This window comes from Oncorhynchus clarkii, chromosome 9, assembly GCF_045791955.1.
Source record: "Oncorhynchus clarkii lewisi isolate Uvic-CL-2024 chromosome 9, UVic_Ocla_1.0, whole genome shotgun sequence".
NCBI lineage: Eukaryota > Metazoa > Chordata > Actinopteri > Salmoniformes > Salmonidae > Oncorhynchus > Oncorhynchus clarkii.
This window is the reverse complement of record NC_092155.1, coordinates 28275577-28296228: the sequence shown is the minus strand read 5'-3', so window position 1 is coordinate 28296228 and position 20652 is coordinate 28275577. Positions and strand designations below refer to the sequence as shown.

Below are 20652 nucleotides of genomic sequence, written 5' to 3'. Positions count from 1 at the left end.
TACCCTTTTCTGTTTTGAATATAATGGGAATACTGTTGCACGTGTCATAATGGGCTATTCATAGATGTACAGTGTGCGTCCTCTGCTCTAATGACCAGGAAAATTCCGACATGCGCCTATAGTCGACTTGAGAATTGTGATCACTTGACTTTGCATGATCTGGCGGGCTCGCCTCGGGTAACATGAATGACTCTGAAGAAGGGTATCTGTGGTGTCTGGCGACGTAATCAATACCCATACTGTCAGGCTATCAGTTATATTTGCTTGGTCAGAAGAGTCGTGGTGTAATAGCATTTCATCGAGACAGCACCCCTGGGATTACTGCAACTATACCGCGCGTCCAGTTGTTGATTCGCTGTATGTATTGTTGTCATGAGTGGATATCAACGTGCGTGAGTGACCAGACGCAGTTCTGTCTGCAGGCATGGATACTACTATTGGAGTCTCGTTTTTGGACCCGTTGAATGATTACGAGTTAATTCGTCGTATTGGGAGTGGCACGTACGGAGATGTGTTCAAGGTGAGTCGTGAGTGGGGGGGAAATATCAGTTCGCACGTATGCGTATGTATGCGTTTTAATTGACATGCCAAGTCATTAAACCGTTAAACCAACGTAGCCTAGCTGTTAATAAACACGTTTTTTTTCTTCCTGTATTCCACAATGGGACATTTTATTGAATTTTATGTTGACAGGCTTTAAACATTCAAAAGTGGATAGAAGCACAGCCACCATACGTTAACGCTCTTAACATAATCTATGTTAAACTTTACGTATGACCATTCAACAAATCATGTGTATGCAGGTAACCAATAACTGGTAAAAGGTTGGGTGGGCGCCCCTGCAAGTGTGACTGCTATGTGAGAATAATGCGGGGATAGTCAATGAGCCCTCATCTTAATGATGCCTTTAGTGCCTATGGTTAATGCCCATAAACTAGTTTATCTTCTGCTGTTCAGTATTCGTAATCAGGCTGGGATAGCATCCGGGCTGGTCAATTAGTTCAACATCCATAACGACCAAGGCCACTACAGGAACATTTATCAAGGCTCAAGGCATTTCATTCTAACTTTTTATTAGCTCTCTCAGCAATACTATAAAGCTCTCTGTAATATACTCTCATTTTGTGCTGTTTTTTTTTCATGAAGGTAGAATAACTGACTTCATAGATCACCTTTTTAAGACCAGGGGATGTTACAAGAAATCTAGTCTGAAGGGCACTGCGACATTTATCAGCATTTATGTTTTATGTATCTTGACTATCGATAAGGTCTTTTTCAGTCAGTCTCGTCTATTTTGACTTCGTGATGTGAGCTGCAGGATAAAAAAACATTCTGTGATCCCACCCTGAATGTAAAATACATGCATCCTGCAAGAGCAACAGACTCAAATTGCTATGTGCCTCTCCTCCCCTGCTAGAAACATTTGGTATCCAATAGACTACAAAAGTAAAACAGGTACAACAGGCAACATTTACTGCAAGCACAATTGTTAACTTTTGGGCTAATGCTTTATGAATATGAATAATTCAAAATGTCCCCTAGACATGTCCTCTGTTTCACTCAGTCTTGACGTTATGTAATGTTGTACAACCCCTGCCATGCCTTAGCGCCATGTCACTGCCCGGGCTATGCCTGCCTGCCTGCCTGCTGTGAATGGAGAAACTGCTACTGTCCCATAGACAATGGCCTATTATCACCTCCCACTACCTCGCTGTTCTCCTCCTCTCCTCCACTGTTCTGTTTCTCCAGCCGTACTGGAGCTCCGTGGAGGTCAGGGGTCAAACCACTGGCCATGTGACCTCGTGGGCTCTCTGACTCTGTGGACATTCATTAGATGACCATTGTTCACAAGATCCAGGAAACTCTTCAGCTACTCAGCTGAGGGTTCTGCTCTCAAGTGTGTGACCTGTTGCAGCTACGTAAATAAAGAATGAAGCCTTTGTCAAACAAGAAAGCATGGATTTCATGCCTCAAAAGTAGCCCTGATATTCATCTCAAAGACCTCAGTGGGAGGTTGCTTTTACGAGTGAGTAGTTATTTTTGTCTTGTAGTCTAGTGAAACTATGCCAAAGACAGGTTGAGGAGTCATACGTACAGTATGTGCATTCATGGTTATAAACTTGTGACCTGTGACCTGACTGAGATTACCTGAGGTTCAATGGTAGGGGAAACCCACAGAACAGAAATATGTTTCACAAACCAGCAGCAGCACTGCAATGCCCAGTCATCACTGTCACACTGTGGGCTGTTGGTAATTTGTTATTGCAAGTTACATCACACACACACACACATTTCCATTTGTGCTGTTGTTGCAGTTGTGCGGATCTGTCTCTCACTGAATATCAATAATGTCTTGAGGCCAGTTTAGTGCAACATACTTCCGAATGATCGTATGGAAAAGCAGGGAAAAAGCTGTCTGTTTTTATTGTGTGGAATTTCAATCTTCAAGCCCTGAGAAATAACTACTTTTGGAACTATGATCAAAGTGATGAAGTTTTATATTCATTACCATTGTCTGTGAACTCTATCCCACAACACACTGTTATTTCATGCTGCCCTTGGCGAACCTTAAAGAGACATTACTGTCACTTTAGTCACAGGAAGTGCTCTGTTATAACAGGAAAAAAAACAGGAAGTCGGTGTAGCCAAGCTTCAGGTTTTGTCTACAGGCAATCTGATAGACCATTGGTTGATTCTATATTTGTCGGGCATAGAGTTAAGGGCCTTTACGACCTGACGTCACTTCAACGTTTGACCTGTCAGAAAGAATAGGAGCAATCCATGTTTTTAAAGGATAAAACGAGAGGAAATGACGGATGAACGTCGGATGGACATTGTAAACAACATCCTCTGGATTCAAAGCCAGGGACTTTTCCCCTTGTTCTCTCTTACGCCCCTGACATAGACCATGTCACTGAGCATGACTCTTAAAGCTCTGGGTCTGCGTCTGAAGTGGCACACTATTCCCTATACAGTGCACCACTTTTGATGCGGGCCCTGGTCACAAGTAGTGCACTATAGGGTGTCATTTCAGATACAACCCGGGACTGTGTAGGAAATACCTCTCACTACTATAGTGTCCCCAGCAGCCCCTGTCTCTGTCTCCTGCTGTTGCATTTCTACAAGGTGAAGCTGAAGGTCAGAGGCAGCATGCGACCAGCCCGGCCAGACCAGGATCTAATATTGTTTCTTTTATCGTCAAGATGGCTGACTAGGGGGTTTGGGTTTTGAATGGATGCCCGGGGCTTCCTATAGTGATGGGAGGAATGTGGCAGATCTCCAAACTGAGATGAAAATGCATTTAGGAATGAGTTACAGAGAAAATTGCATTTTGGCCCCCCAAAAAATGGCTTTTCACTTGAATTTCACAAATAGGACTATCATAACTATATAGATCTAGATATTTTGTGATTTAATTGCATTAGCTGTTATGTTTTCCATTGCCAATACTAAGAAATTGTATTTAGAGTTAGAAATTGTGAGAGAAAAATGAAAAATGAAATGGTTGTAAACAGCTAATTGACTGTTGTAAATAGAACGATTGCGATGAGCTGTCAGCAATTTGATGCAATTGCTTCGAGGAAACTGCTTGCTGATGGTTTAGTGTTTCACTCTCCCGGATGTAGGTGTCTAGTGTTGTAGGCCTATGTACTGCTGACTAATCCATGGACATGTCATTCTGTAGTCTGTATTCCCTGTATTAAGTTCACAGTATTAATCACTCACAGTTCACCCTTTCTTTCAGGCTCGCAACATCAAGAGTTCGGCAATGGCAGCCATCAAAATAGTCAAACTGGATCCTGGTATGTGACCAGTCTTGTCAGACCTGTATTATGGGTTATTTCTTGCATGTTTTGCCTTCCTGTATGCTTTGTGTAGTACATTCTTAAGTCTTTGGAGACAATCTATTGTGTGTGTGACACAGTTAACTACTACTACTAGCAGCAGTAGGCTAGTAGTAGAAGTAGCTAGTAGTTCTAGTACTAGTATCAGTATTAGTGTTGAGATGTCAGGAAATGGCCTACAGTGAGGGGGAAAAGTATTTGATCCCCTGCTGATTTTGTACGTTTGCCCACTGACAAAGAAATGATCTGTCTATAATTTTAATGGTAGGTTTATTGGAACAGTGAGAGACAGAATAACAACAAAATAATCCAGAAAAACGTATGTCAAAAATGTTATAAATTGATTTGCATTTTAATGAGGGTAATAAGTATTTGACCCCTCTGCAAAACATGACTTAGTACTTGGTGGCAAAACCCTTGTTGGCAATCACAGAGGTCAGACGTTTCTTGTAGTTGGTCACCAGGTTTGCACACATCTCTGGAGGGATTTTGTCCCAATCCTCTTTGCAGATCTTCTCCAAGTCATTAAGGTTTCGAGCATAATGTTTCCACCTCCATGTTTTACGGTGGGGATGGTGTTCTTGGGGTCATAGGCAGCATTCCTCCTCCTCCAAACACGGCGAGTTGAGTTGATGCCAAAGAGCTCCATTTTGGTCTCATCTGACCACAACACTTTCACCCAGTTGTCCTCTGAATCATTCAGATGTTCATTGGCAAACTTCAGACGAGCATGTATATGTGCTTTCTTCAGCAGGGGGTCCTTGCGGGCGCTGCAGGATTTCAGTCCTTCATGGCGTAGTGGGTTACCAATTGATTTCTTGGTGACTATGGTCCCAGCTGCCTTGAGATCATTGACAAGATCCTCCCGTGTAGTTCTGGGCTGATTCCTCATCGTTCTCATGATCATTGCAACTTCATGAGGTGAGATCTTGCATGGAGCCCCAGGCAGAGGGAGATTGACAGTTATTTTGTGTTTCTTCCATTTGCGAATAATCGCACCAACTGTTGTCACCTTCTCACCAAGCTGCTTGGCGATGATGTTGTAGCCCATTCCAGCCTTGTGTAGGTCTACAATCTTGTCCCTGACATCCCTGGAGAGCTCTTTGGTCTTGGTCATGGTGGAGAGTTTGGAATCTGATTTATTGATTGCTTCTGTGGACAGGTGTCTTTTATACAGGTAACAAACTGAGATTAGGAGCACTCCCTTTAAGAGTGTGCTCCTAATCTCAGCTCGTTACCTGTATAAAAGACACCTGGGAGCCAGAAATCTTTCTGATTGAGAGGGGGTCAAATACTTATTTCCCTCATTAAAATGCAAATCAATTTCTAACATTTCTTACATGCGTTTTTCTGGATTTTTGTTGTTGTTATTCTGTCTCTCACTGTTCAAATAAACCTACCATTAAAATTATAGACTGATAATTTCTTTGTCAGTGGGCAAATGTACAAAATCAGCAGGGGATCAAGTACTTTTTCCCCTCACTGTATATCTGTGTCTTAGTTTGGTCATGTGACCTGCATGCTCCCTGTTCAGGTGATGACATCACATCCATCCAGCAGGAGATCACTATGATGAAGGAATGCAAGCACAAGAACATTGTGGCCTATTTCGGCAGCTATCACAGGTACATGTTTAGGCTTGTCTAATTTTACACTTCATGAGAGTTCCACGTCCATCTGTGGAATTCCTTGGATTGTGAGTGTTCTTGGATGTGTTGAATTCCACTCTTTTTATTTAACTAGGCAAGTCAGTTTAGAACAAATTCTTATTTTACAATGACGGCCTACCCCGGCCAAACCCTCCCCTAACCCGGACGACACTGGGCCAATTGTGCGCCGCCCTATGGGACTCCAGATCACGGCCGGTTGTGATATCGCCCGTAATCGAACCAGGGTCTGTAGTGGCGCCTCCTAGCACTGCGAATCAGTGCCTTAGACCGCTGCGCTACTCACTCATTGTGCCACTCGGGAACGCTCTTACCTCAAACGCCCACTTCTAGGACTTAGAATGCAGCATTCTCTCCCACACTACAGAAATTGTGGCTCTCAAAATGAACGTTATACACACAAAAAGCCCGGTTGTTGATAGAATACGGTCACTAACAAGCGCATGCATACACACAGAATTAAACGTATGCGTGTGTGTGTGTGTGTGTGTGTGTGTGTGTGTGTGTGTGTGTGTGTGTGTGTGTGTGTGTGTGTGTGTGTGTGTGTGTGTGTGTGTGTGTGTGTGTGTGTGTGTGTGTGTGTGTGTGTGTGTGTGTGTGTGTGTGTGTGTGTGTGTGCGTGCGTGCATACACCCACACTGTTGCTAAGTCTAAGGTTAGGTTAGGTAAGGTTTTTACCTTTTTATCTTAGTCCTTTTGGAACGTCTGAATGTTAACTCTGTAACATTTCAAGGTCAGATAACATTGCGATTTGTTTGGATGGCAAAACAGTCCCTACTCAGTTCTCCTCTCCAACGAAGTTCATAGTAATTGGTTACAAAAATCCATATTATAATTTTTTTGTTGTCTGGAAAGTCAACAAAAATGCATTCCCGACTGGTAATCAAAGTGTGTATCTCCCATTTTTTTGCAGAAACACTAAATTGTGGATATGTATGGAGTACTGTGGAGGGGGGTCGTTACAAGACATTTACCACGGTATGTATTGCTACAACTGAACTGACCTTACCTTATAGCCATGTATTTTCCTTCCTCTCTTGTGTGGCCATTAATCTAAGGTCTCTACTGGTATTTCCACAGTGACTGGGCCCTTAAAGGAGAAGCAGATAGCCTACATCTGCAGAGAAACCCTCCAGGTTAGTCAGCCCAGGGATGTACTATAAGTGATGAGCTCTGTCACTTTCCTAACTGGGACAGACGGTCACAGTATAATCCAGTAGCAGTGTGTGGATAGAATCACTGCGGCAGCCAAGCCAGGACAACAACAAAAAATACATATTACAACCTATGTGTTATGATAATTGCGTTGTTTTTTCTATAAGCTGGTGGTTCATATCCCTTTTTACCGTGATATAAAGGCAGAGACAATAAGAAGACACCGTGACAGAATAAATTCAACCACACCTTGGTTTCATCATTAAACCAGAGAGCAACATCTGTCCGGTGAAGTCCACAAACAAACAGTTACATGACCTACTACTGCATGGTCAAGCAAGTTAATGTTTCCAACATTTTCTGACCACTAAACAACTCTTAATTTAGAACCACAGAGTGTTACCGCAAGTTGCAAAGAAAACAGGAGCTGCCTCCACTCTTCCAGCACCATTTCAACTTCAACATCATCAAATCACCTATGCTTAGTCTAGTAATTACAACTAAAAGATACCAAAAAACAATTTAGTCCAATCAACGTAAACTAAATAGGATGTGGCTGTCGATGGTTCTGATTTCTGTGTGTGTGTATGCGCGAGCTTGCAAGTAGACAAAAACATGTTGACTCACCCAGAAATGCCAATGTCATCCTCCTTTCTTTCATGACTCTGTCATACAGTACACACTTTAAAAATGTTTGTTGTCCTAAGCTACCTGGCTAAAATGCTTGATCGCTACCCTGACTTCTTTTCATGGACAACGATGCGCCAGACAAGCTAGTTAACATTAGCCTACTACATCTAGCTACATATTGAACTTCCATCCTCTCAGGCCAGGGGCACAATATGAATTTATGGTTGGATCAGAATCTCTGTATTAATCATTGGCTAGTCCATAATTAATTTATTAATCTAATGATTTTAGCTAGCCACCAGAGGACAACAACACTACGGGATGCAACAATTCAAGTTGTGTCTGTAAATGACGCTTGGATTGTGAGTTGTGTGAAGCAAAATCCACTGGCCTCTTTTTATTTCATTTATAAAAACATTTTTAACCTTTATTTAACTTGACACTTTGTTTTTGGTGCTCCAGGACCATTCACAGTTGAGCTCTCTCAGTTCAGCTCAATGCTGAACTGAATCCTCGCTGGCTTCCCTTACATTCAATGCGACGAGCGGCATCAATGTCATACTCTTTTTGACCAGACGGTATCAGATAGATGGCTTACAGATCCAGAGACAGAGGGGCGCTGTTTCGCTCGCTCTGTTGTTTTCTCCAGTGAGATACATTCAACCTCCTGCGAATTGAAGAAAAAGGATGAAACACAGAGAGAGAAAAAAATATATATATTTTTATCTTTCTTTGTCTATTCTTTGGGGAAGGCTGGCTTCTCTTTGGAATCCTTCAATACACGCCACTGGTATAATCATGTGTTTCTAACCACAGGAAAGCAATGCAGCATGTTTTGTGACACCATACACACAGCACAGCAACATAACATTACCTCCCTTATTCGTGTCAACACTTTGTGTTTGTTGCACATTGTTGTGTTGTGTCTGGCTCTATGGGCTTGTGTGGTGAACTGAGGATGAGATTGAGAGATTTGTCAAACTGTTTCTGTGTTTTTGTTTTTCAACAGGGCTTGTACCACCTGCACGAAACAAGCAAAATGCATAGAGACATAAAGGTATCATTTTGACATACCGGTATGTTATTGTCAGTGAATGGCTCGGATCGGAATCTTTGTGAGCTCATATCTTTGTGTGTGTGTGTGTGTGTGTGTGTGTGTGTGTGTGTGTGTGTGTGTGTGTGTGTGTGTGTGTGTGTGTGTGTGTGTGTGTGTGTGTGTGTGTGTGTGTGTGTGTGTGTGTGTGTGTCTGTCCATCTGTCTATAGGGAGCAAATATCCTTATCACAGAACGAGGAGATGTCAAACTGGGTCAGTGAACATCTATTCTATACCATCAATCACACTCACTCACTCACTCACTCCCTCACTCACTCATATACATTGTCTGCGATAACTTTGAGGTTAACTAGCGTGGTAAAAATAAACCACTCACAAGACATATTGGATCCTGCATTCTGTCTCCCCCTGCCACCAAACTGTCATCTCTGTTTCCATGCAGCCGATTTTGGAGTTGCTGCAGAGATCAGTGCTTCTGTAGCCAAGAGGAAGTCTTTTATAGGAACTCCCTACTGGTAAGATAACTGGGCTCAAACCACGACCTTCAACGTTATGACTCATTGAAAACGATATACTTCAGTGCTTATTTATGCTGACACTGATACGTCTTACAGTAGTCATACGTTTCCTTCTTTGGATATGTTCTTTCAGGATGGCTATGAGACACTTTATAAGGTGGTCGTATGTCCTTATGACAAGTCCTATAATGCATTATAACCACATCATAATTCATAACCCCCAATCTCCCATTTCACCTGACTGGTGTTTATGTACCCATGCCAGGATGGCACCGGAGGTGGCAGCAGTGGAGAAAAAGGGCGGGTACAACCATCTGTGTGACATCTGGGCGGTGGGCATCACGGCCATCGAGCTGGCAGAGCTCCAGCCGCCCATGTTTGACCTCCACCCTATGAGGTGAGCTCTGAGACAAAGGACAGAGTTACAGACACAAACTGAGACGGAGGCAGAGATCCAGGCACAGAAAGGCAGAGATCCAGACAGAGACACAGACACAGACAGAGACAGGCAGACTCCGTACCAGTCCCCTCTAGATTTTAGCCTTTAACATCAACAATAAATAGTTTCCATCCCCTTTTCATTCACTCCTCTAAATCCACAATAATTCCACTGAAAATAAATGATGATGGATATATATATTTGTGCTGTGTTGCATTTCACGGGCTATTCACATACCTCTGAATCCAATATGGTATCATAGCTTTGTAGGTGACGACAACAACAAAAATCTCAAGCCTGGGAGCAGATCTGTTTGTGCTTTTGGAAACCGCCTCTGGAGTGTTTGTCGTTATGGCAGACATGTCAGCGAAGGACAAAGGAGCTGGCCAAGGCACACAATAAACAGATCTATGAAGAAGGCTAGGCTTTCCACCGTGTTAACGTTTCAAACTATTAAAACTATGTTCCAGAGCCTTGATGTTAATGTCGAAAAGCAGCTTCCAGCCACCCAGGCTCAAGGACAAGACCAAGTGGTGAGATGGACATGAGCACACCACATTCCCTGAACAATTCAGCCACCTCACCATGCATCATACTGTATGTGAAATACCTCTTCTCCGAAAGCATCCGCCTGACACGAGACTGTTCTTTGAATGCAGCATTGATATTCTCCATATTTCTCAATATGGTTATGCATTTTTGTTGTTGTTGCTGTCTCATCTCCCTCCTCTCTCTCTGCAGGTCTGCGGGGTTCCAGAGCTTTGTGAAGATGTCCCTCATTAAGAACCCCAGGAAGAGACCGTCGTCCGAGACTTTACTGCAGGTACACTTCGGTACACCGCTGAGAGCACGTTGCTTTCCCCTCTCTCTCTCTCTCTCTCTCTCTATAAACCAGCGGAGGAAACATTCATGAAAAGCCCCTGGATGGCGATCAACATTCACCGCCATTATAGACAGAGCCTCTGGACTAGAGCCTCTGACTGAGGTGCTAAAAGCATAGCGATCCTGTATTCATGTCTATAGCTAATAGGGACCCCTAACAGGGCCTCGGGAGCTGTCAGAGATCAAGGAAATGAATGATCAAGTTATTTATTGATGTAGAGCTTTTACATAAAAAATAAATAAAAAATCTGTTGTATCCCCAGCATCCGTTTGTGACCCAGCTACTGACTCGTAACCTGATCATTGAGCTGCTGGACATGGCCAACAACCCGGACCTCCACTCCACACACGGCATGGATGATAACGACATGGAGGTGAGGATAGGTGACAATAGACAGACAGACGCACATGCATGGCCATCATCCAGAACTCTCAGGAACATTGCTTGTTCCTAGTGTGATGTATTATGTGTGTGTGTGTGTGTGTGCGTGTGCGTGTGCGTGTGTTTGTCTGCAGAATGTAGAAGCTGCTCCTGATAAGATCCAGTCTGCAGGAAAACACCTGCCCGTGGAGAGGACTCTGTCTGAACAGCAGTGTGAGTCTTCAAATCCCTACACAATTATGACACTGAAGCATCATCATCAGCCCACGCATGACATCATCACTACAATTTGTGAAAAGGGTTATCGAAGTTCTATTTGCAAAACCATCAAAATCAACATCAAGGAGGGTCTTCTTCCCTGAACACTGTACATGGGCTTTGACTGTACATCCGTCCACGATAATTCAAGTGGACACTCATCTATAGTTAGAGAGGGGGTGTGTGTGTGTGTGTGTGTGTGTGTGTGTGTGTGTGTGTGTGTGTGTGTGTGTGTGTGTGTGTGTGTGTGTGTGTGTGTGTGTGTGTGTGTGTGTGTGTGTGTGTGTGTGTGTGTGTGTGTGTGTGTGTGTGTGTGTGTGTGTGTGTGTGTGCGTGCGTGCGTGCGTGCGTGCGTGCGTGCGTGCGTGCGTCTATCCTTGTGTATCGCGCGTACTTGGAGAGTTGAGGTCAACATCACCCTCGCTAGCTTAATGTATGGAATTGGGGACGAGGTAGGAGAGCAGAGCAGCACGCAACACAACACTCTTGGGGTCCTGACTCCTGTTACAAGACGCCCATTGAGACTTGAAGGGGAGATGAAGTCACCAAGTCACACGGTCAACCCAACACAGAGAGACGCATAGAGGTGGTACTGTCCGCACACGCACATGCCATGTCCCCTTTCTGCCATGACTCTGACGTGCCTGGCGTCCCACGTTTGAGGAGGAGGTGGGGGAGGCGAGGAGGTGGGGGAGGCGAGGAGGGATGACTGAGGAACTATTGTTATGTCTCCTATCAGTGGGATTACAGCATACACAGGGTGCGGTGATGGTGGACAATGCGGCCGCTCTACAGCAGCCTGGGACAAAAAGCGTGTATATATAGACAAGCATGTCAACAAAGATGGTGGGTGTGGGGAGGGGTGTTGTGACTCGTCTCTTATGCAAATACAATAGGTTCTCGGGCATGTTCGTGGAAAGGGGTGTGGTGAGTCATTGTGAATGGGCATCACAATAGGTTTTCTGGGGTGAGCAGTGCGGTGAGTTGCCTGAAGCCAATGGTAGTACTTGCAACACATGATTGAGGTTGTGATGTGTGATATAGCCTGTGAGAGTGTGCCCCTGAGCAAGAAAGTAGTTTACCAATTGATTGGAATATGTAGCAAGTGAAATTAAATGATAGTAAAATGAATCACATAAAACATGTTTTGTATCAGCAGTTAGTAATTATAAGTACATACTTTGTATTTAATTGTAATTTTTCCTCATGGTTAACTAAGCTGTGCTTGCCTTAGTTGACCAAATGAAGTTTGGGCCCCCGTTGAGGAAAGTCACAGAGCCTTATCCTGATATGGTGAGTGACATTTATTTCCTGTGTTTGACATGTAGGGGGTAAGAGGTCAATTCAACATAGAATGGCTATTTGGGGAAGTGTGATTACGAGATGTATGAGTTCTTGTATGGCATAGTTTTAAGATGTTATTAATAGGGATACTATGAATGTGTATGTTGTTGATGTTTTTTTTGGTCATATTTCAGCAAAGCTCGTATGAAGACGATTGGGACCTCTCAGAAGATGAAACTGAATCACCGTAAGATGCTCCTCTTCCTCACCAATTTTCTCAAATCTAGTAGCATTACATCAAAGACATAGTATTTCAGAGCATTATCCCAAATCTACTATCGGTGTTTGTGTGGCCATGGATGTGACATCCCCGCTAGAGAGGGAAAAACATTGACAAAACTCCCGATGCATTATTAATAGACTCATATTTGCAGTAAAAGGAAAAGTTTGCTTCCTCATTGAGAGAGAACACTGGCTGCAACGCTCCTATTGTCACAGAACAGGCAGTGCTCTGTCACATCATGTACACAGAACAAGTGGCTCCATAGAGACATTAGCATCTTGTCTTCCTATTTCAGGAGCCTGTTAGAATGTGTGGAGGAAGCTCTGCAGCTGAGGTAGGCCTGCAGACCCCCCCCCCCTCCATTGTACAAACACTATTCAACACTATTCTACCCTGTGGCAACTTTTATCAAGGAAGCAATGAAAGTTTGTTTATTTACATTTAAATGATTAGCTTTTCATGTTAACTTGACATTATCTGGTAAAGAAGTATAGAATATTTGACCACTGATTATTATTGTTTGGTATGCATATTTTAAATTAAATTTAAAAAATAATTATTTAACCTTTATTTAACCAGGAAGGGCTCATTGAGATGAAAATCTATTTTTCAAGAGCGCCCTGGCCAAGATAGACAGCACCAAGTCATTACAAAACAATTACAGACAGACAACATGAAAAACTACAAGTAACAACGAAGTTACGCAACCATAAATAAATAGGTTATTAGTAGGTTAAAATGTACTAGTCACAGACAAACGACTTGACATGCTGCCATCTTGGATTTGAAGTTGATCGAGTGTGATAGACAAGTTGTGTTTTTACAATTCATTGAACCTGCCCTGCTCCAAATCTTGTCCTATTAAGATCCAACACAATTGAGCCCATGTCAGTTTATTGACTGTGACAGCAAGTATCCCACATGGAAAGCAAATCTGATTTACCTTTGATTTACCACAGAGTGCTTCAGTAACAATATTACCATTGACTATTTCAGGAGCTTAACCATCAAAAGAGTGCCATCTACTGACGTAAGTGCCAATAACACAACCCCAAGAAAACAAAGAGTTCCTTCTGAAATAGTGTAATGCAATACATTAAGACAATCCTTTTGACCTTTCAGCTATTTCCTATTGCATTATATGATGGTGTTTTGTCTATTGTCTTTGGTTGCGTAGGGGGGTAAAGTTGGGAGGAAGAGTGGGTTGTTCAGCCCTTCCACAGCCTCCCTGCCTGCCATCGGCTCCTTCTGTCCCACCCTGGAGGACAAGGACCTCACCCTCCGCCCAAGCTCCACCCTGGGGCCCGACTCCACACCCAACAACTCCATGTCAGGTACTGAACTTCCACACACAGAGTAAATGTTTCCAGGTTATATGTCAATCTGTCATGACAGCTGATTTGGTTCTGGGTCCCGAGATTATACACTGCTCAAAAAAATAAAGGGAACACTTAAACAACACAATGTAACTCCAAGTCAATCACACTTCTGTGAAATAAAACTGTCCACTTAGGAAGCAACCCTGATTGACAATAAATTTCACATGCTGTTGTGCAAATGGAATAGACAACAGGTGGAAATTATAGGCAATTAGCAAGATACCCCCAATAAAGGAGTGGTTCTGCAGGTGATAACCACAGACCACTTCTCAGTTCCTATGCTTCCTTGCTGATGTTTTGGTCACTTTTGAATGCTGGCGGTGCTTTCACTCTAGTGGTAGCATGAGACGGAGTCTACAACCCACACAAGTGGCTCAGGTAGTGCAGCTCATCCAGGATGGAACATCAATGCGAGCTGTGGCAAGAAGGTTTGCTGTGTCTGTCAGCGTAGTGTCCAGAGCATGGAGGCGCTACCAGGAGACAAGCCAGTACATCAAGAGATGTGGAGGAGGCCATAGGAGGGCAACAACCCAGCAGCAGGACCGCTACCTCCGCCTTTGTGCAAGAAGGAGCAGGAGGAGCACTGCCAGAGCCCTGCAAAATTACCTCCAGCAGGCCACAAATGTGCATGTGTCTGCTCAAACGGTCAGAAACAGACTCCATGAGGGTGGTATGAGTGCCCGACGTCCACAGGTGGGGGTTGTGCTTACAGCCCAACACCGTGCAGGACGTTTGGCATTTGCCAGAGAACACCAAGATTGGCAAATTCGCCATTGGCGCCCTGTGCTCTTCACAGATGAAAGCAGGTTCACACTGAGCACATGTGACAGACGTGACAGAGTCTGGAGACGCCGTGGAGAACGTTCTGCTGCCTGCAACATCCTCCAGCATGACCGGTTTGGCGGTGGGTCAGTCATGGTGTGGGGTGGCATTTCTTTGGTGGGCCGCACAGCCCTCCATGTGCTCGCCAGAGGTAGCCTGACTGCCATTAGGTACCGAGATGAGATCCTCAGACCCCTTGTGAGACCATATGCTGGTGCGGTTGGCCCTGGGTTCCTCCTAATGCAAGACAATGCTAGACCTCATGTGGCTGAAGGTTGTCAGCAGTTCCTGCAAGAGGAAGGCATTGATGCTATGGACAGGCCCGCCCGTTCCCCAGACCTGAATCCAATTGAGCACATCTGGGACATCATGTCTTGCTTTAGTCCAGGTCTGGGAGAAGATCCCTCAGGAGACCATCCGCCACCTCATCAGGAGCATGCCCAGGCGTTGTAGGGAGGTCATACAGGCACGTGGAGGCCACACACACTACTGAGCCTCATTTTGACCTGTTTTAAAGACATTACATCAAAGTTGGATCAGCCTGTAGTGTGGTTTTCCACTTTAATTTTGAGTGTGACTCCAAATCCAGACCTCCATGGGTTGATACATTTGATTTCCATTGATCATTTTTGTGTGATTTTGTTGTCAGCACATTCAACTATGTAAAGAAAAAAGCATTTAATAAGAATATTTCATTCATTCAGATCTAGGATGTGTTATTTTAGTGTTCCCTTTATTTTTTTGAGCAGTGTATGTTGACGTGAATATTTGACTAGTGATCAGTGTATTCTAATGCAATCGTAATACGTTCCATTATACAGTATATCTTCTGTGTGTTGTAATCCGAATCATTGTAGCTTTTCTCATTCATGCTAAGATTGACAACATGTCTCAACATGACAAATGGGTTCTCCCATCTCTCCTCCTCTCGTGTGGTTCTCTAGTCTTGGCCAGGTGCTCTGCTACCCAGGACATCAGCAGACAGTGGTGCAGTGACCCCAGTGTTTCTGAGGGGAGCGCCGTGCAGGCGGAGAAGAAGACAGGGGGAGTGGCCTCTCCGAGCAGGGAAACCTCTCTCTCTCCAGAGTGGAGCACACTGAGGAGAAAGACCGAGGACTCTGTGAGTGTACAACACAGGAAAATGTTGGCCCACTACATATGAGTACATTGAATGCTGTCAGCGTAGTGTCCAGAGCATGGAGGCTCTGTTTCTGACCGTTTGAGCAGACACATGCACATTTGTGGCCTAATGAGTACATTAGTTTCATATCCATATGTGCTGATGCCGATAGTTGGCTTCAAGATATGGTATGGATTCGAGGCTGTCAGTATATAGCATGGTTGGGGTTAAATCCAATGTCAATTCTGACACTTTGGGATGAAGTGAAATTTCAACGCAATAGTTGAAAAGTGCCATTCAATCCAACCCTGGGACGGAGTGACAAAAAGTGTGTGGTTTGTTAACCAAAAAAAAGTGTGTGGTTTGTTAACCAAAAAAAAGTGTGTGGTTTGTTAACCAGCAAGTGTGTGGATTGTTAACCAAAAAGTGTGTGGCTTGTTAACCTAATAGCCTGTTTCAAAACATCCAGTTTTATCTCCTTTTAATAAACAATCCTTTTGTAACATTAATATAGGAGGAGAGAATTCAGAATAGTCAACCAAACAGCAGCCAGATCCCATGACATTGCTGTTTTTGCTCCATTCATTTAAACAACATTATCATTTGAACGACACAGTTACCCCTCTTTTTTGTTGTTGTTGTTGTGTGTAACCCTTTTAACTTCTAGAGAGCTGATTGTCATGGACTCCCTCCTACCCCTCAAGTCCATGTAAGTGCAGAGGTCGAGTCTAACAGCATGTGCCCTACGGTACAGGGACATGACCAATGACACTGCTGCGCCGACAACTAACAACCCATGCTTACACACAGACCTAGCTAATGGCTGTCGGTCTAACGAACGCCTGGTGGAATGCTCACTGCAACATTGCTTCTGTGTAGATGGACAGTGGACACATTTCAGTATTCTAACCATGCCTATTTTACCGTAATGTCGGAATTAGTCAACACGACATTAAAACACACAGTATGTTGTTTTGGTGTAATAGATGGGTGCCTGTTTCTCCAAAGTCTTCAATGGTTGTCCTCTGAAGATCCACTGCGCTGTGACCTGGATCCTCCCGAAAACCAGAGGTAGGTTTGCAGAAAGGGTTGAAGAGGTTCAAATGAGGTTCTAACATACGACCTAGAATATGAACCAAGACATAGTCTTGTCTCTTCCTCAGATCAGTACCTTATTCTGGGTGCAGAGGAGGGTGTATATACTCTCAACCTCAACGAGCTCCACGAGGACACTCTGGAGAAGGTAGTGGCACAGACGTTTATGAATAGGGTAAAGGGTGAGGTCGTGTTGAATTCCTGAGCGTACCACTAATACCTCTCTCTTCCCCCACAGTTGCTCCCGCAGAGATGTGCCTGGCTGTATGTCATGAACAACGTTTTGATGTCCGTATCAGGTAGGACAATCGATCCCCATTTTTCATTCGGCCAATCACACACCTATACGATTGGTCATAGGATCCTACACCATCAACTACACTGCTCCAAACCAGATCTGGGTTCAAATAGTATTTGAGTGTTTGCTTGAGCCTACTTTGACTACCAGGTGGGTGGGGTTTGCACTCCATTGGTTCCATTGTACCAGGCAAGCTCGAAAAAGAACTGCTAAATTGGAACACTGGTTTCTTACCATTCCTTCCCTCTCCACCCCCATCTTCAGGGAAGTCGTCCCAGCTGTACTCCCACAGTCTGATGTCTCTGTTTGAACAGAGAGGTCACAAGCAGCAGAAACAGAGTCACCTGTCCCTCAGTACCAACCGCCTCACTGAGAGGATCAACCCCAGGTAGAGTGAGTGAGTGAGTGAGTGAGTGAGTGAGTGAGTGAGTGAGTGAGTGAGTGAGTGAAAGAGTGAGTGAGTGAGTGAGTGAGTGTGGATTAATGTTATCGGGTTAAGTTTGCCTTCAATTTATGTGCATCTCCTAATTTCAAATGTTTTTCAAATGTTTGTCCATCAGCAGGAAATATGCTGTAACTGTGAAGATACCAGACACTAAAAGCTGTCGAAGATGCAGTGTGGGTAAGTGTAATTTGACGTTGCAATATGTTCAAGAAAGTTTATGAAATTGACCCAAAGTGTTTTCAGTTGCTCTTTGTCCCTCCCTCTCTCTCTGCTGCAGCAAGGAACCCATACACAGACAGCACGTTCCTGTGTGGGGCTGTGCCGTCAGGTCTAGTTCTACTCTTGTGGTATGACCCCATGCAGAAATTTATGCAGCTCAAGGTGTGTATTGACATAACTCCATATTGTGCTATTAAAATGATTACTTACAATTGATTTCAATGAACCGTGTCTGTTAGACTTGTAAAATGTATCCTTCTATGCTCTCTTCTTCCCTCTCCTTCTCTCAGCATATAGACATACGTCTACCAGATCCGCTCCCTATCTTTGAGCTACTGGTGTTAGTGACAGATGAGTTTCCACAGTTGTGTGTTGGTGTGAGAGACTGCACTGCTCAGAAAGGGAAACTGCCAACCAACCAGCAACTGAAGTTTGATATCGTAGAGTTGAACGGCACACCAAACTCTTCACCAGGTGGCACAGAGATGTTAGATGCCAGGATTTCAACCATATAACATTGTGTAGAGGAATTGTATAATTATCTTTCTTTCTCTCTATTTCTCTCTTTCTGTCTTGTGCGTGTGCAGAGAGTATGCCTGTCGGAGCCGGACCGGGAGCCGTGCAGGCGACACAGCTGGACAGAGACACGGTTCTCATTGCACTGGAGAGTAAGTCTATTGGAGCTCGATTGGAATATATTATCTCCCTGGAATATCATTATCACTACCTACCCTTTAATGTACAATACTAATGGTATTTTTTACAGAGACTGTGAAGATTGTCACCCTGCAAGGGCTTCCTTCCAAGGAGCTGGCTTTTGAACTGGTCTTTGACTTCCCCATTGAAACACTAAGTAAAAACGTCATTCAATCCCAATTATCATTCTTTACTGCATAGAATGTCCTCAATTCGTCACCAAATCATAGCTACGGGGGTGAGGTACTGTAGCTACAGCTAACACACTACGTACTGTATGTGTGGGAGATTCCTTTGTGACATTACTGTTGTGTGGCTAGTTTGTTTACAGGACAGTGTTCTGGCTTTCTGGAAGCATGGTCTTAAAGGGAGGAGTCTTCACACAAATGAGGTGATTAGGATGCCTTCTCTCCACCATGCGCTTTGTGCGCTCATTCAAACCAAAAATGCTTGATCTGCATTGTAAGTATTTTATCTCTCTGAAACAGTGAAATACATTTGCACTCATCTTAGGTCACGCAGGAGATTACAGACGAAAGCAGAGTATTCCGGGTCTTGGGGACGAACAGGTATGCTCCAAACTCTAGCTGGCCTGTTATCTTGAAAACCACATTATGTGTGATCCCATAAGGGGCCAAAGGGTTATTTTGAGAAAAACCAATCACGCTGTCTTTTGTCATTTCCATAGGGATATTGTCCTTCAGAGTACCCCCACAGAGGACCCATCAGCAATGAGCAACCTCTATATCCTGACTGGCCATGAAAGCAGCTACTAAGATTAGACAGAGAAAAAGGACTGAGGAAGGAAGGAAAGGAGAGAAAGCTATATTAAAGGAAGAAGTGAAGGAGCGTGTGTCCCAGAGATGGGCAACTTTTATTGTGTGAAGAAAGGAGGCACTACAGGCCACTGGCTCTTCCCTGGCACCTAATAAACTCGAACGAGCCCCCTGGCACCTAATAAACTCGAACGAGCCCCCTCAGTGTAGACTTGTCTCAAACTGATGTAACCCCCTCTACCTGCATACTGGGAACAGACAGACCATATGAGACTCTCACACAATTAGCCACAGAGAGAAAACTGAGCTGTTGTGTGTTAAAGGAAGAACTTGTTGAAAAAGACTTGTTTGAGAGAGCCCCCCCCAGTCATGACCCCTAACCCCTTGAATGCGCACACACTACTTTTAACCTGGTTCCAACCCCATTGTGTTTTCTTACTGGTATGCCATTGGAAATACACTAACTGATGACCGAAGTCTGCACTGTCTCCCGATACAACATTGTGAAGTGGAAACCAACTACATCGGTGAACGGAATATACCACTAGACCACCATGCTCTGTTCACTACCTGTAATGGCATAGGTGGCACCGCTCCCAGATGTCAACATGAACAGTTTTCACCTCATACGCTTGAAAATATGTAACCTAAAATCAGAGTGCTAATACAGTTTAAAAGTGCTCAGATTAAGACTTTTCCTGGATTTAAAGTGTTTTCAATAGAGATCTCTGTTGAGCATGCTTTTTAGGACAGGATTGGGCTTAATCTGCATCTTGGGAAACCAGCCCTAATGGAGTTGAATTGTATGATGAATTCCAATATTGTTTTGTTGTGTTTAGTCTCAAACCAGACATGTGTGTTTGCCACAAAGTAAGACTACGTTGCGTTTAATGATACTGGTTTGCTTTTGTTTGGTTGTGCATGGGAGGGACTGGGCCCAATGTAACACTCGTCATCCCTGAAAGACACTTGAAGGAGAATACATGTTGCTATTTAATTGTTTCTTTTAATTAAAAAAAAGTGAAAATATGGATTTGAGAGTTTTTTTGTATACTTGTTGAACTTATGCCAAAACATTGAATTCCCAATGATAAAATAAAAAGATTTTTAAAAATGTGAGTCGACTGATGCAAAGATAAAAGATGAATGTGTTTCTCTAAAGACATTAGACAACATTACCTATGAAGTTAGTCCAGTTTAGCAAGCCTCAAGAATGTGTGTGACAAGTGCCAAAATAGATTGGCATGCTAATTAGAATTAGTATAAATTTCATTATAGGGCTCTTTGTACAATTAGTTGATAAAAATTGTCATCCTTTTTATCCACTTGTAATAAGACGTTCCTATACAAGACTATTTACAACAGTATTATGAATTGGGTCAGTTTACGTAAAAACATGACAT

The 20652-nt window shown here is 43.6% G+C and overlaps 1 protein-coding gene across 3 annotated transcripts; it reads left to right on the top strand.

The window, feature by feature from the left end:
• Positions 1 to 83: 83 nt before the first annotated feature.
• Positions 84 to 20363, top strand: LOC139416175 (mitogen-activated protein kinase kinase kinase kinase 2). Of its 3 annotated transcripts, none has more exons than XM_071164527.1 (32): positions 84 to 520; positions 3746 to 3803; positions 5380 to 5470; positions 6426 to 6490; positions 6593 to 6648; positions 8307 to 8354; positions 8563 to 8605; positions 8796 to 8868; positions 9137 to 9268; positions 9781 to 9843; positions 10052 to 10133; positions 10456 to 10566; positions 10709 to 10787; positions 12067 to 12125; positions 12311 to 12363; positions 12695 to 12733; positions 13396 to 13429; positions 13577 to 13733; positions 15545 to 15720; positions 16388 to 16429; positions 16707 to 16791; positions 16884 to 16963; positions 17054 to 17114; positions 17378 to 17501; positions 17677 to 17735; positions 17836 to 17939; positions 18068 to 18251; positions 18365 to 18445; positions 18544 to 18630; positions 18794 to 18864; positions 18987 to 19042; positions 19162 to 20363. In XM_071164527.1, the coding sequence occupies exons 1-32, from the start codon at positions 425 to 427 to the stop codon at positions 19247 to 19249; spliced, it is 2637 nt and encodes an 878-aa protein (XP_071020628.1). In that variant the 5' UTR covers positions 84 to 424; the 3' UTR covers positions 19250 to 20363. The 3 variants fall into 3 exon arrangements, with proteins under 3 accessions (XP_071020628.1, XP_071020627.1, XP_071020629.1); XM_071164526.1 differs by having other exon boundaries at positions 85 to 520; positions 17674 to 17735; XM_071164528.1 differs by lacking the exon at positions 16388 to 16429 and having other exon boundaries at positions 123 to 520; positions 17674 to 17735.
• Positions 20364 to 20652: the final 289 nt, after the last annotated feature.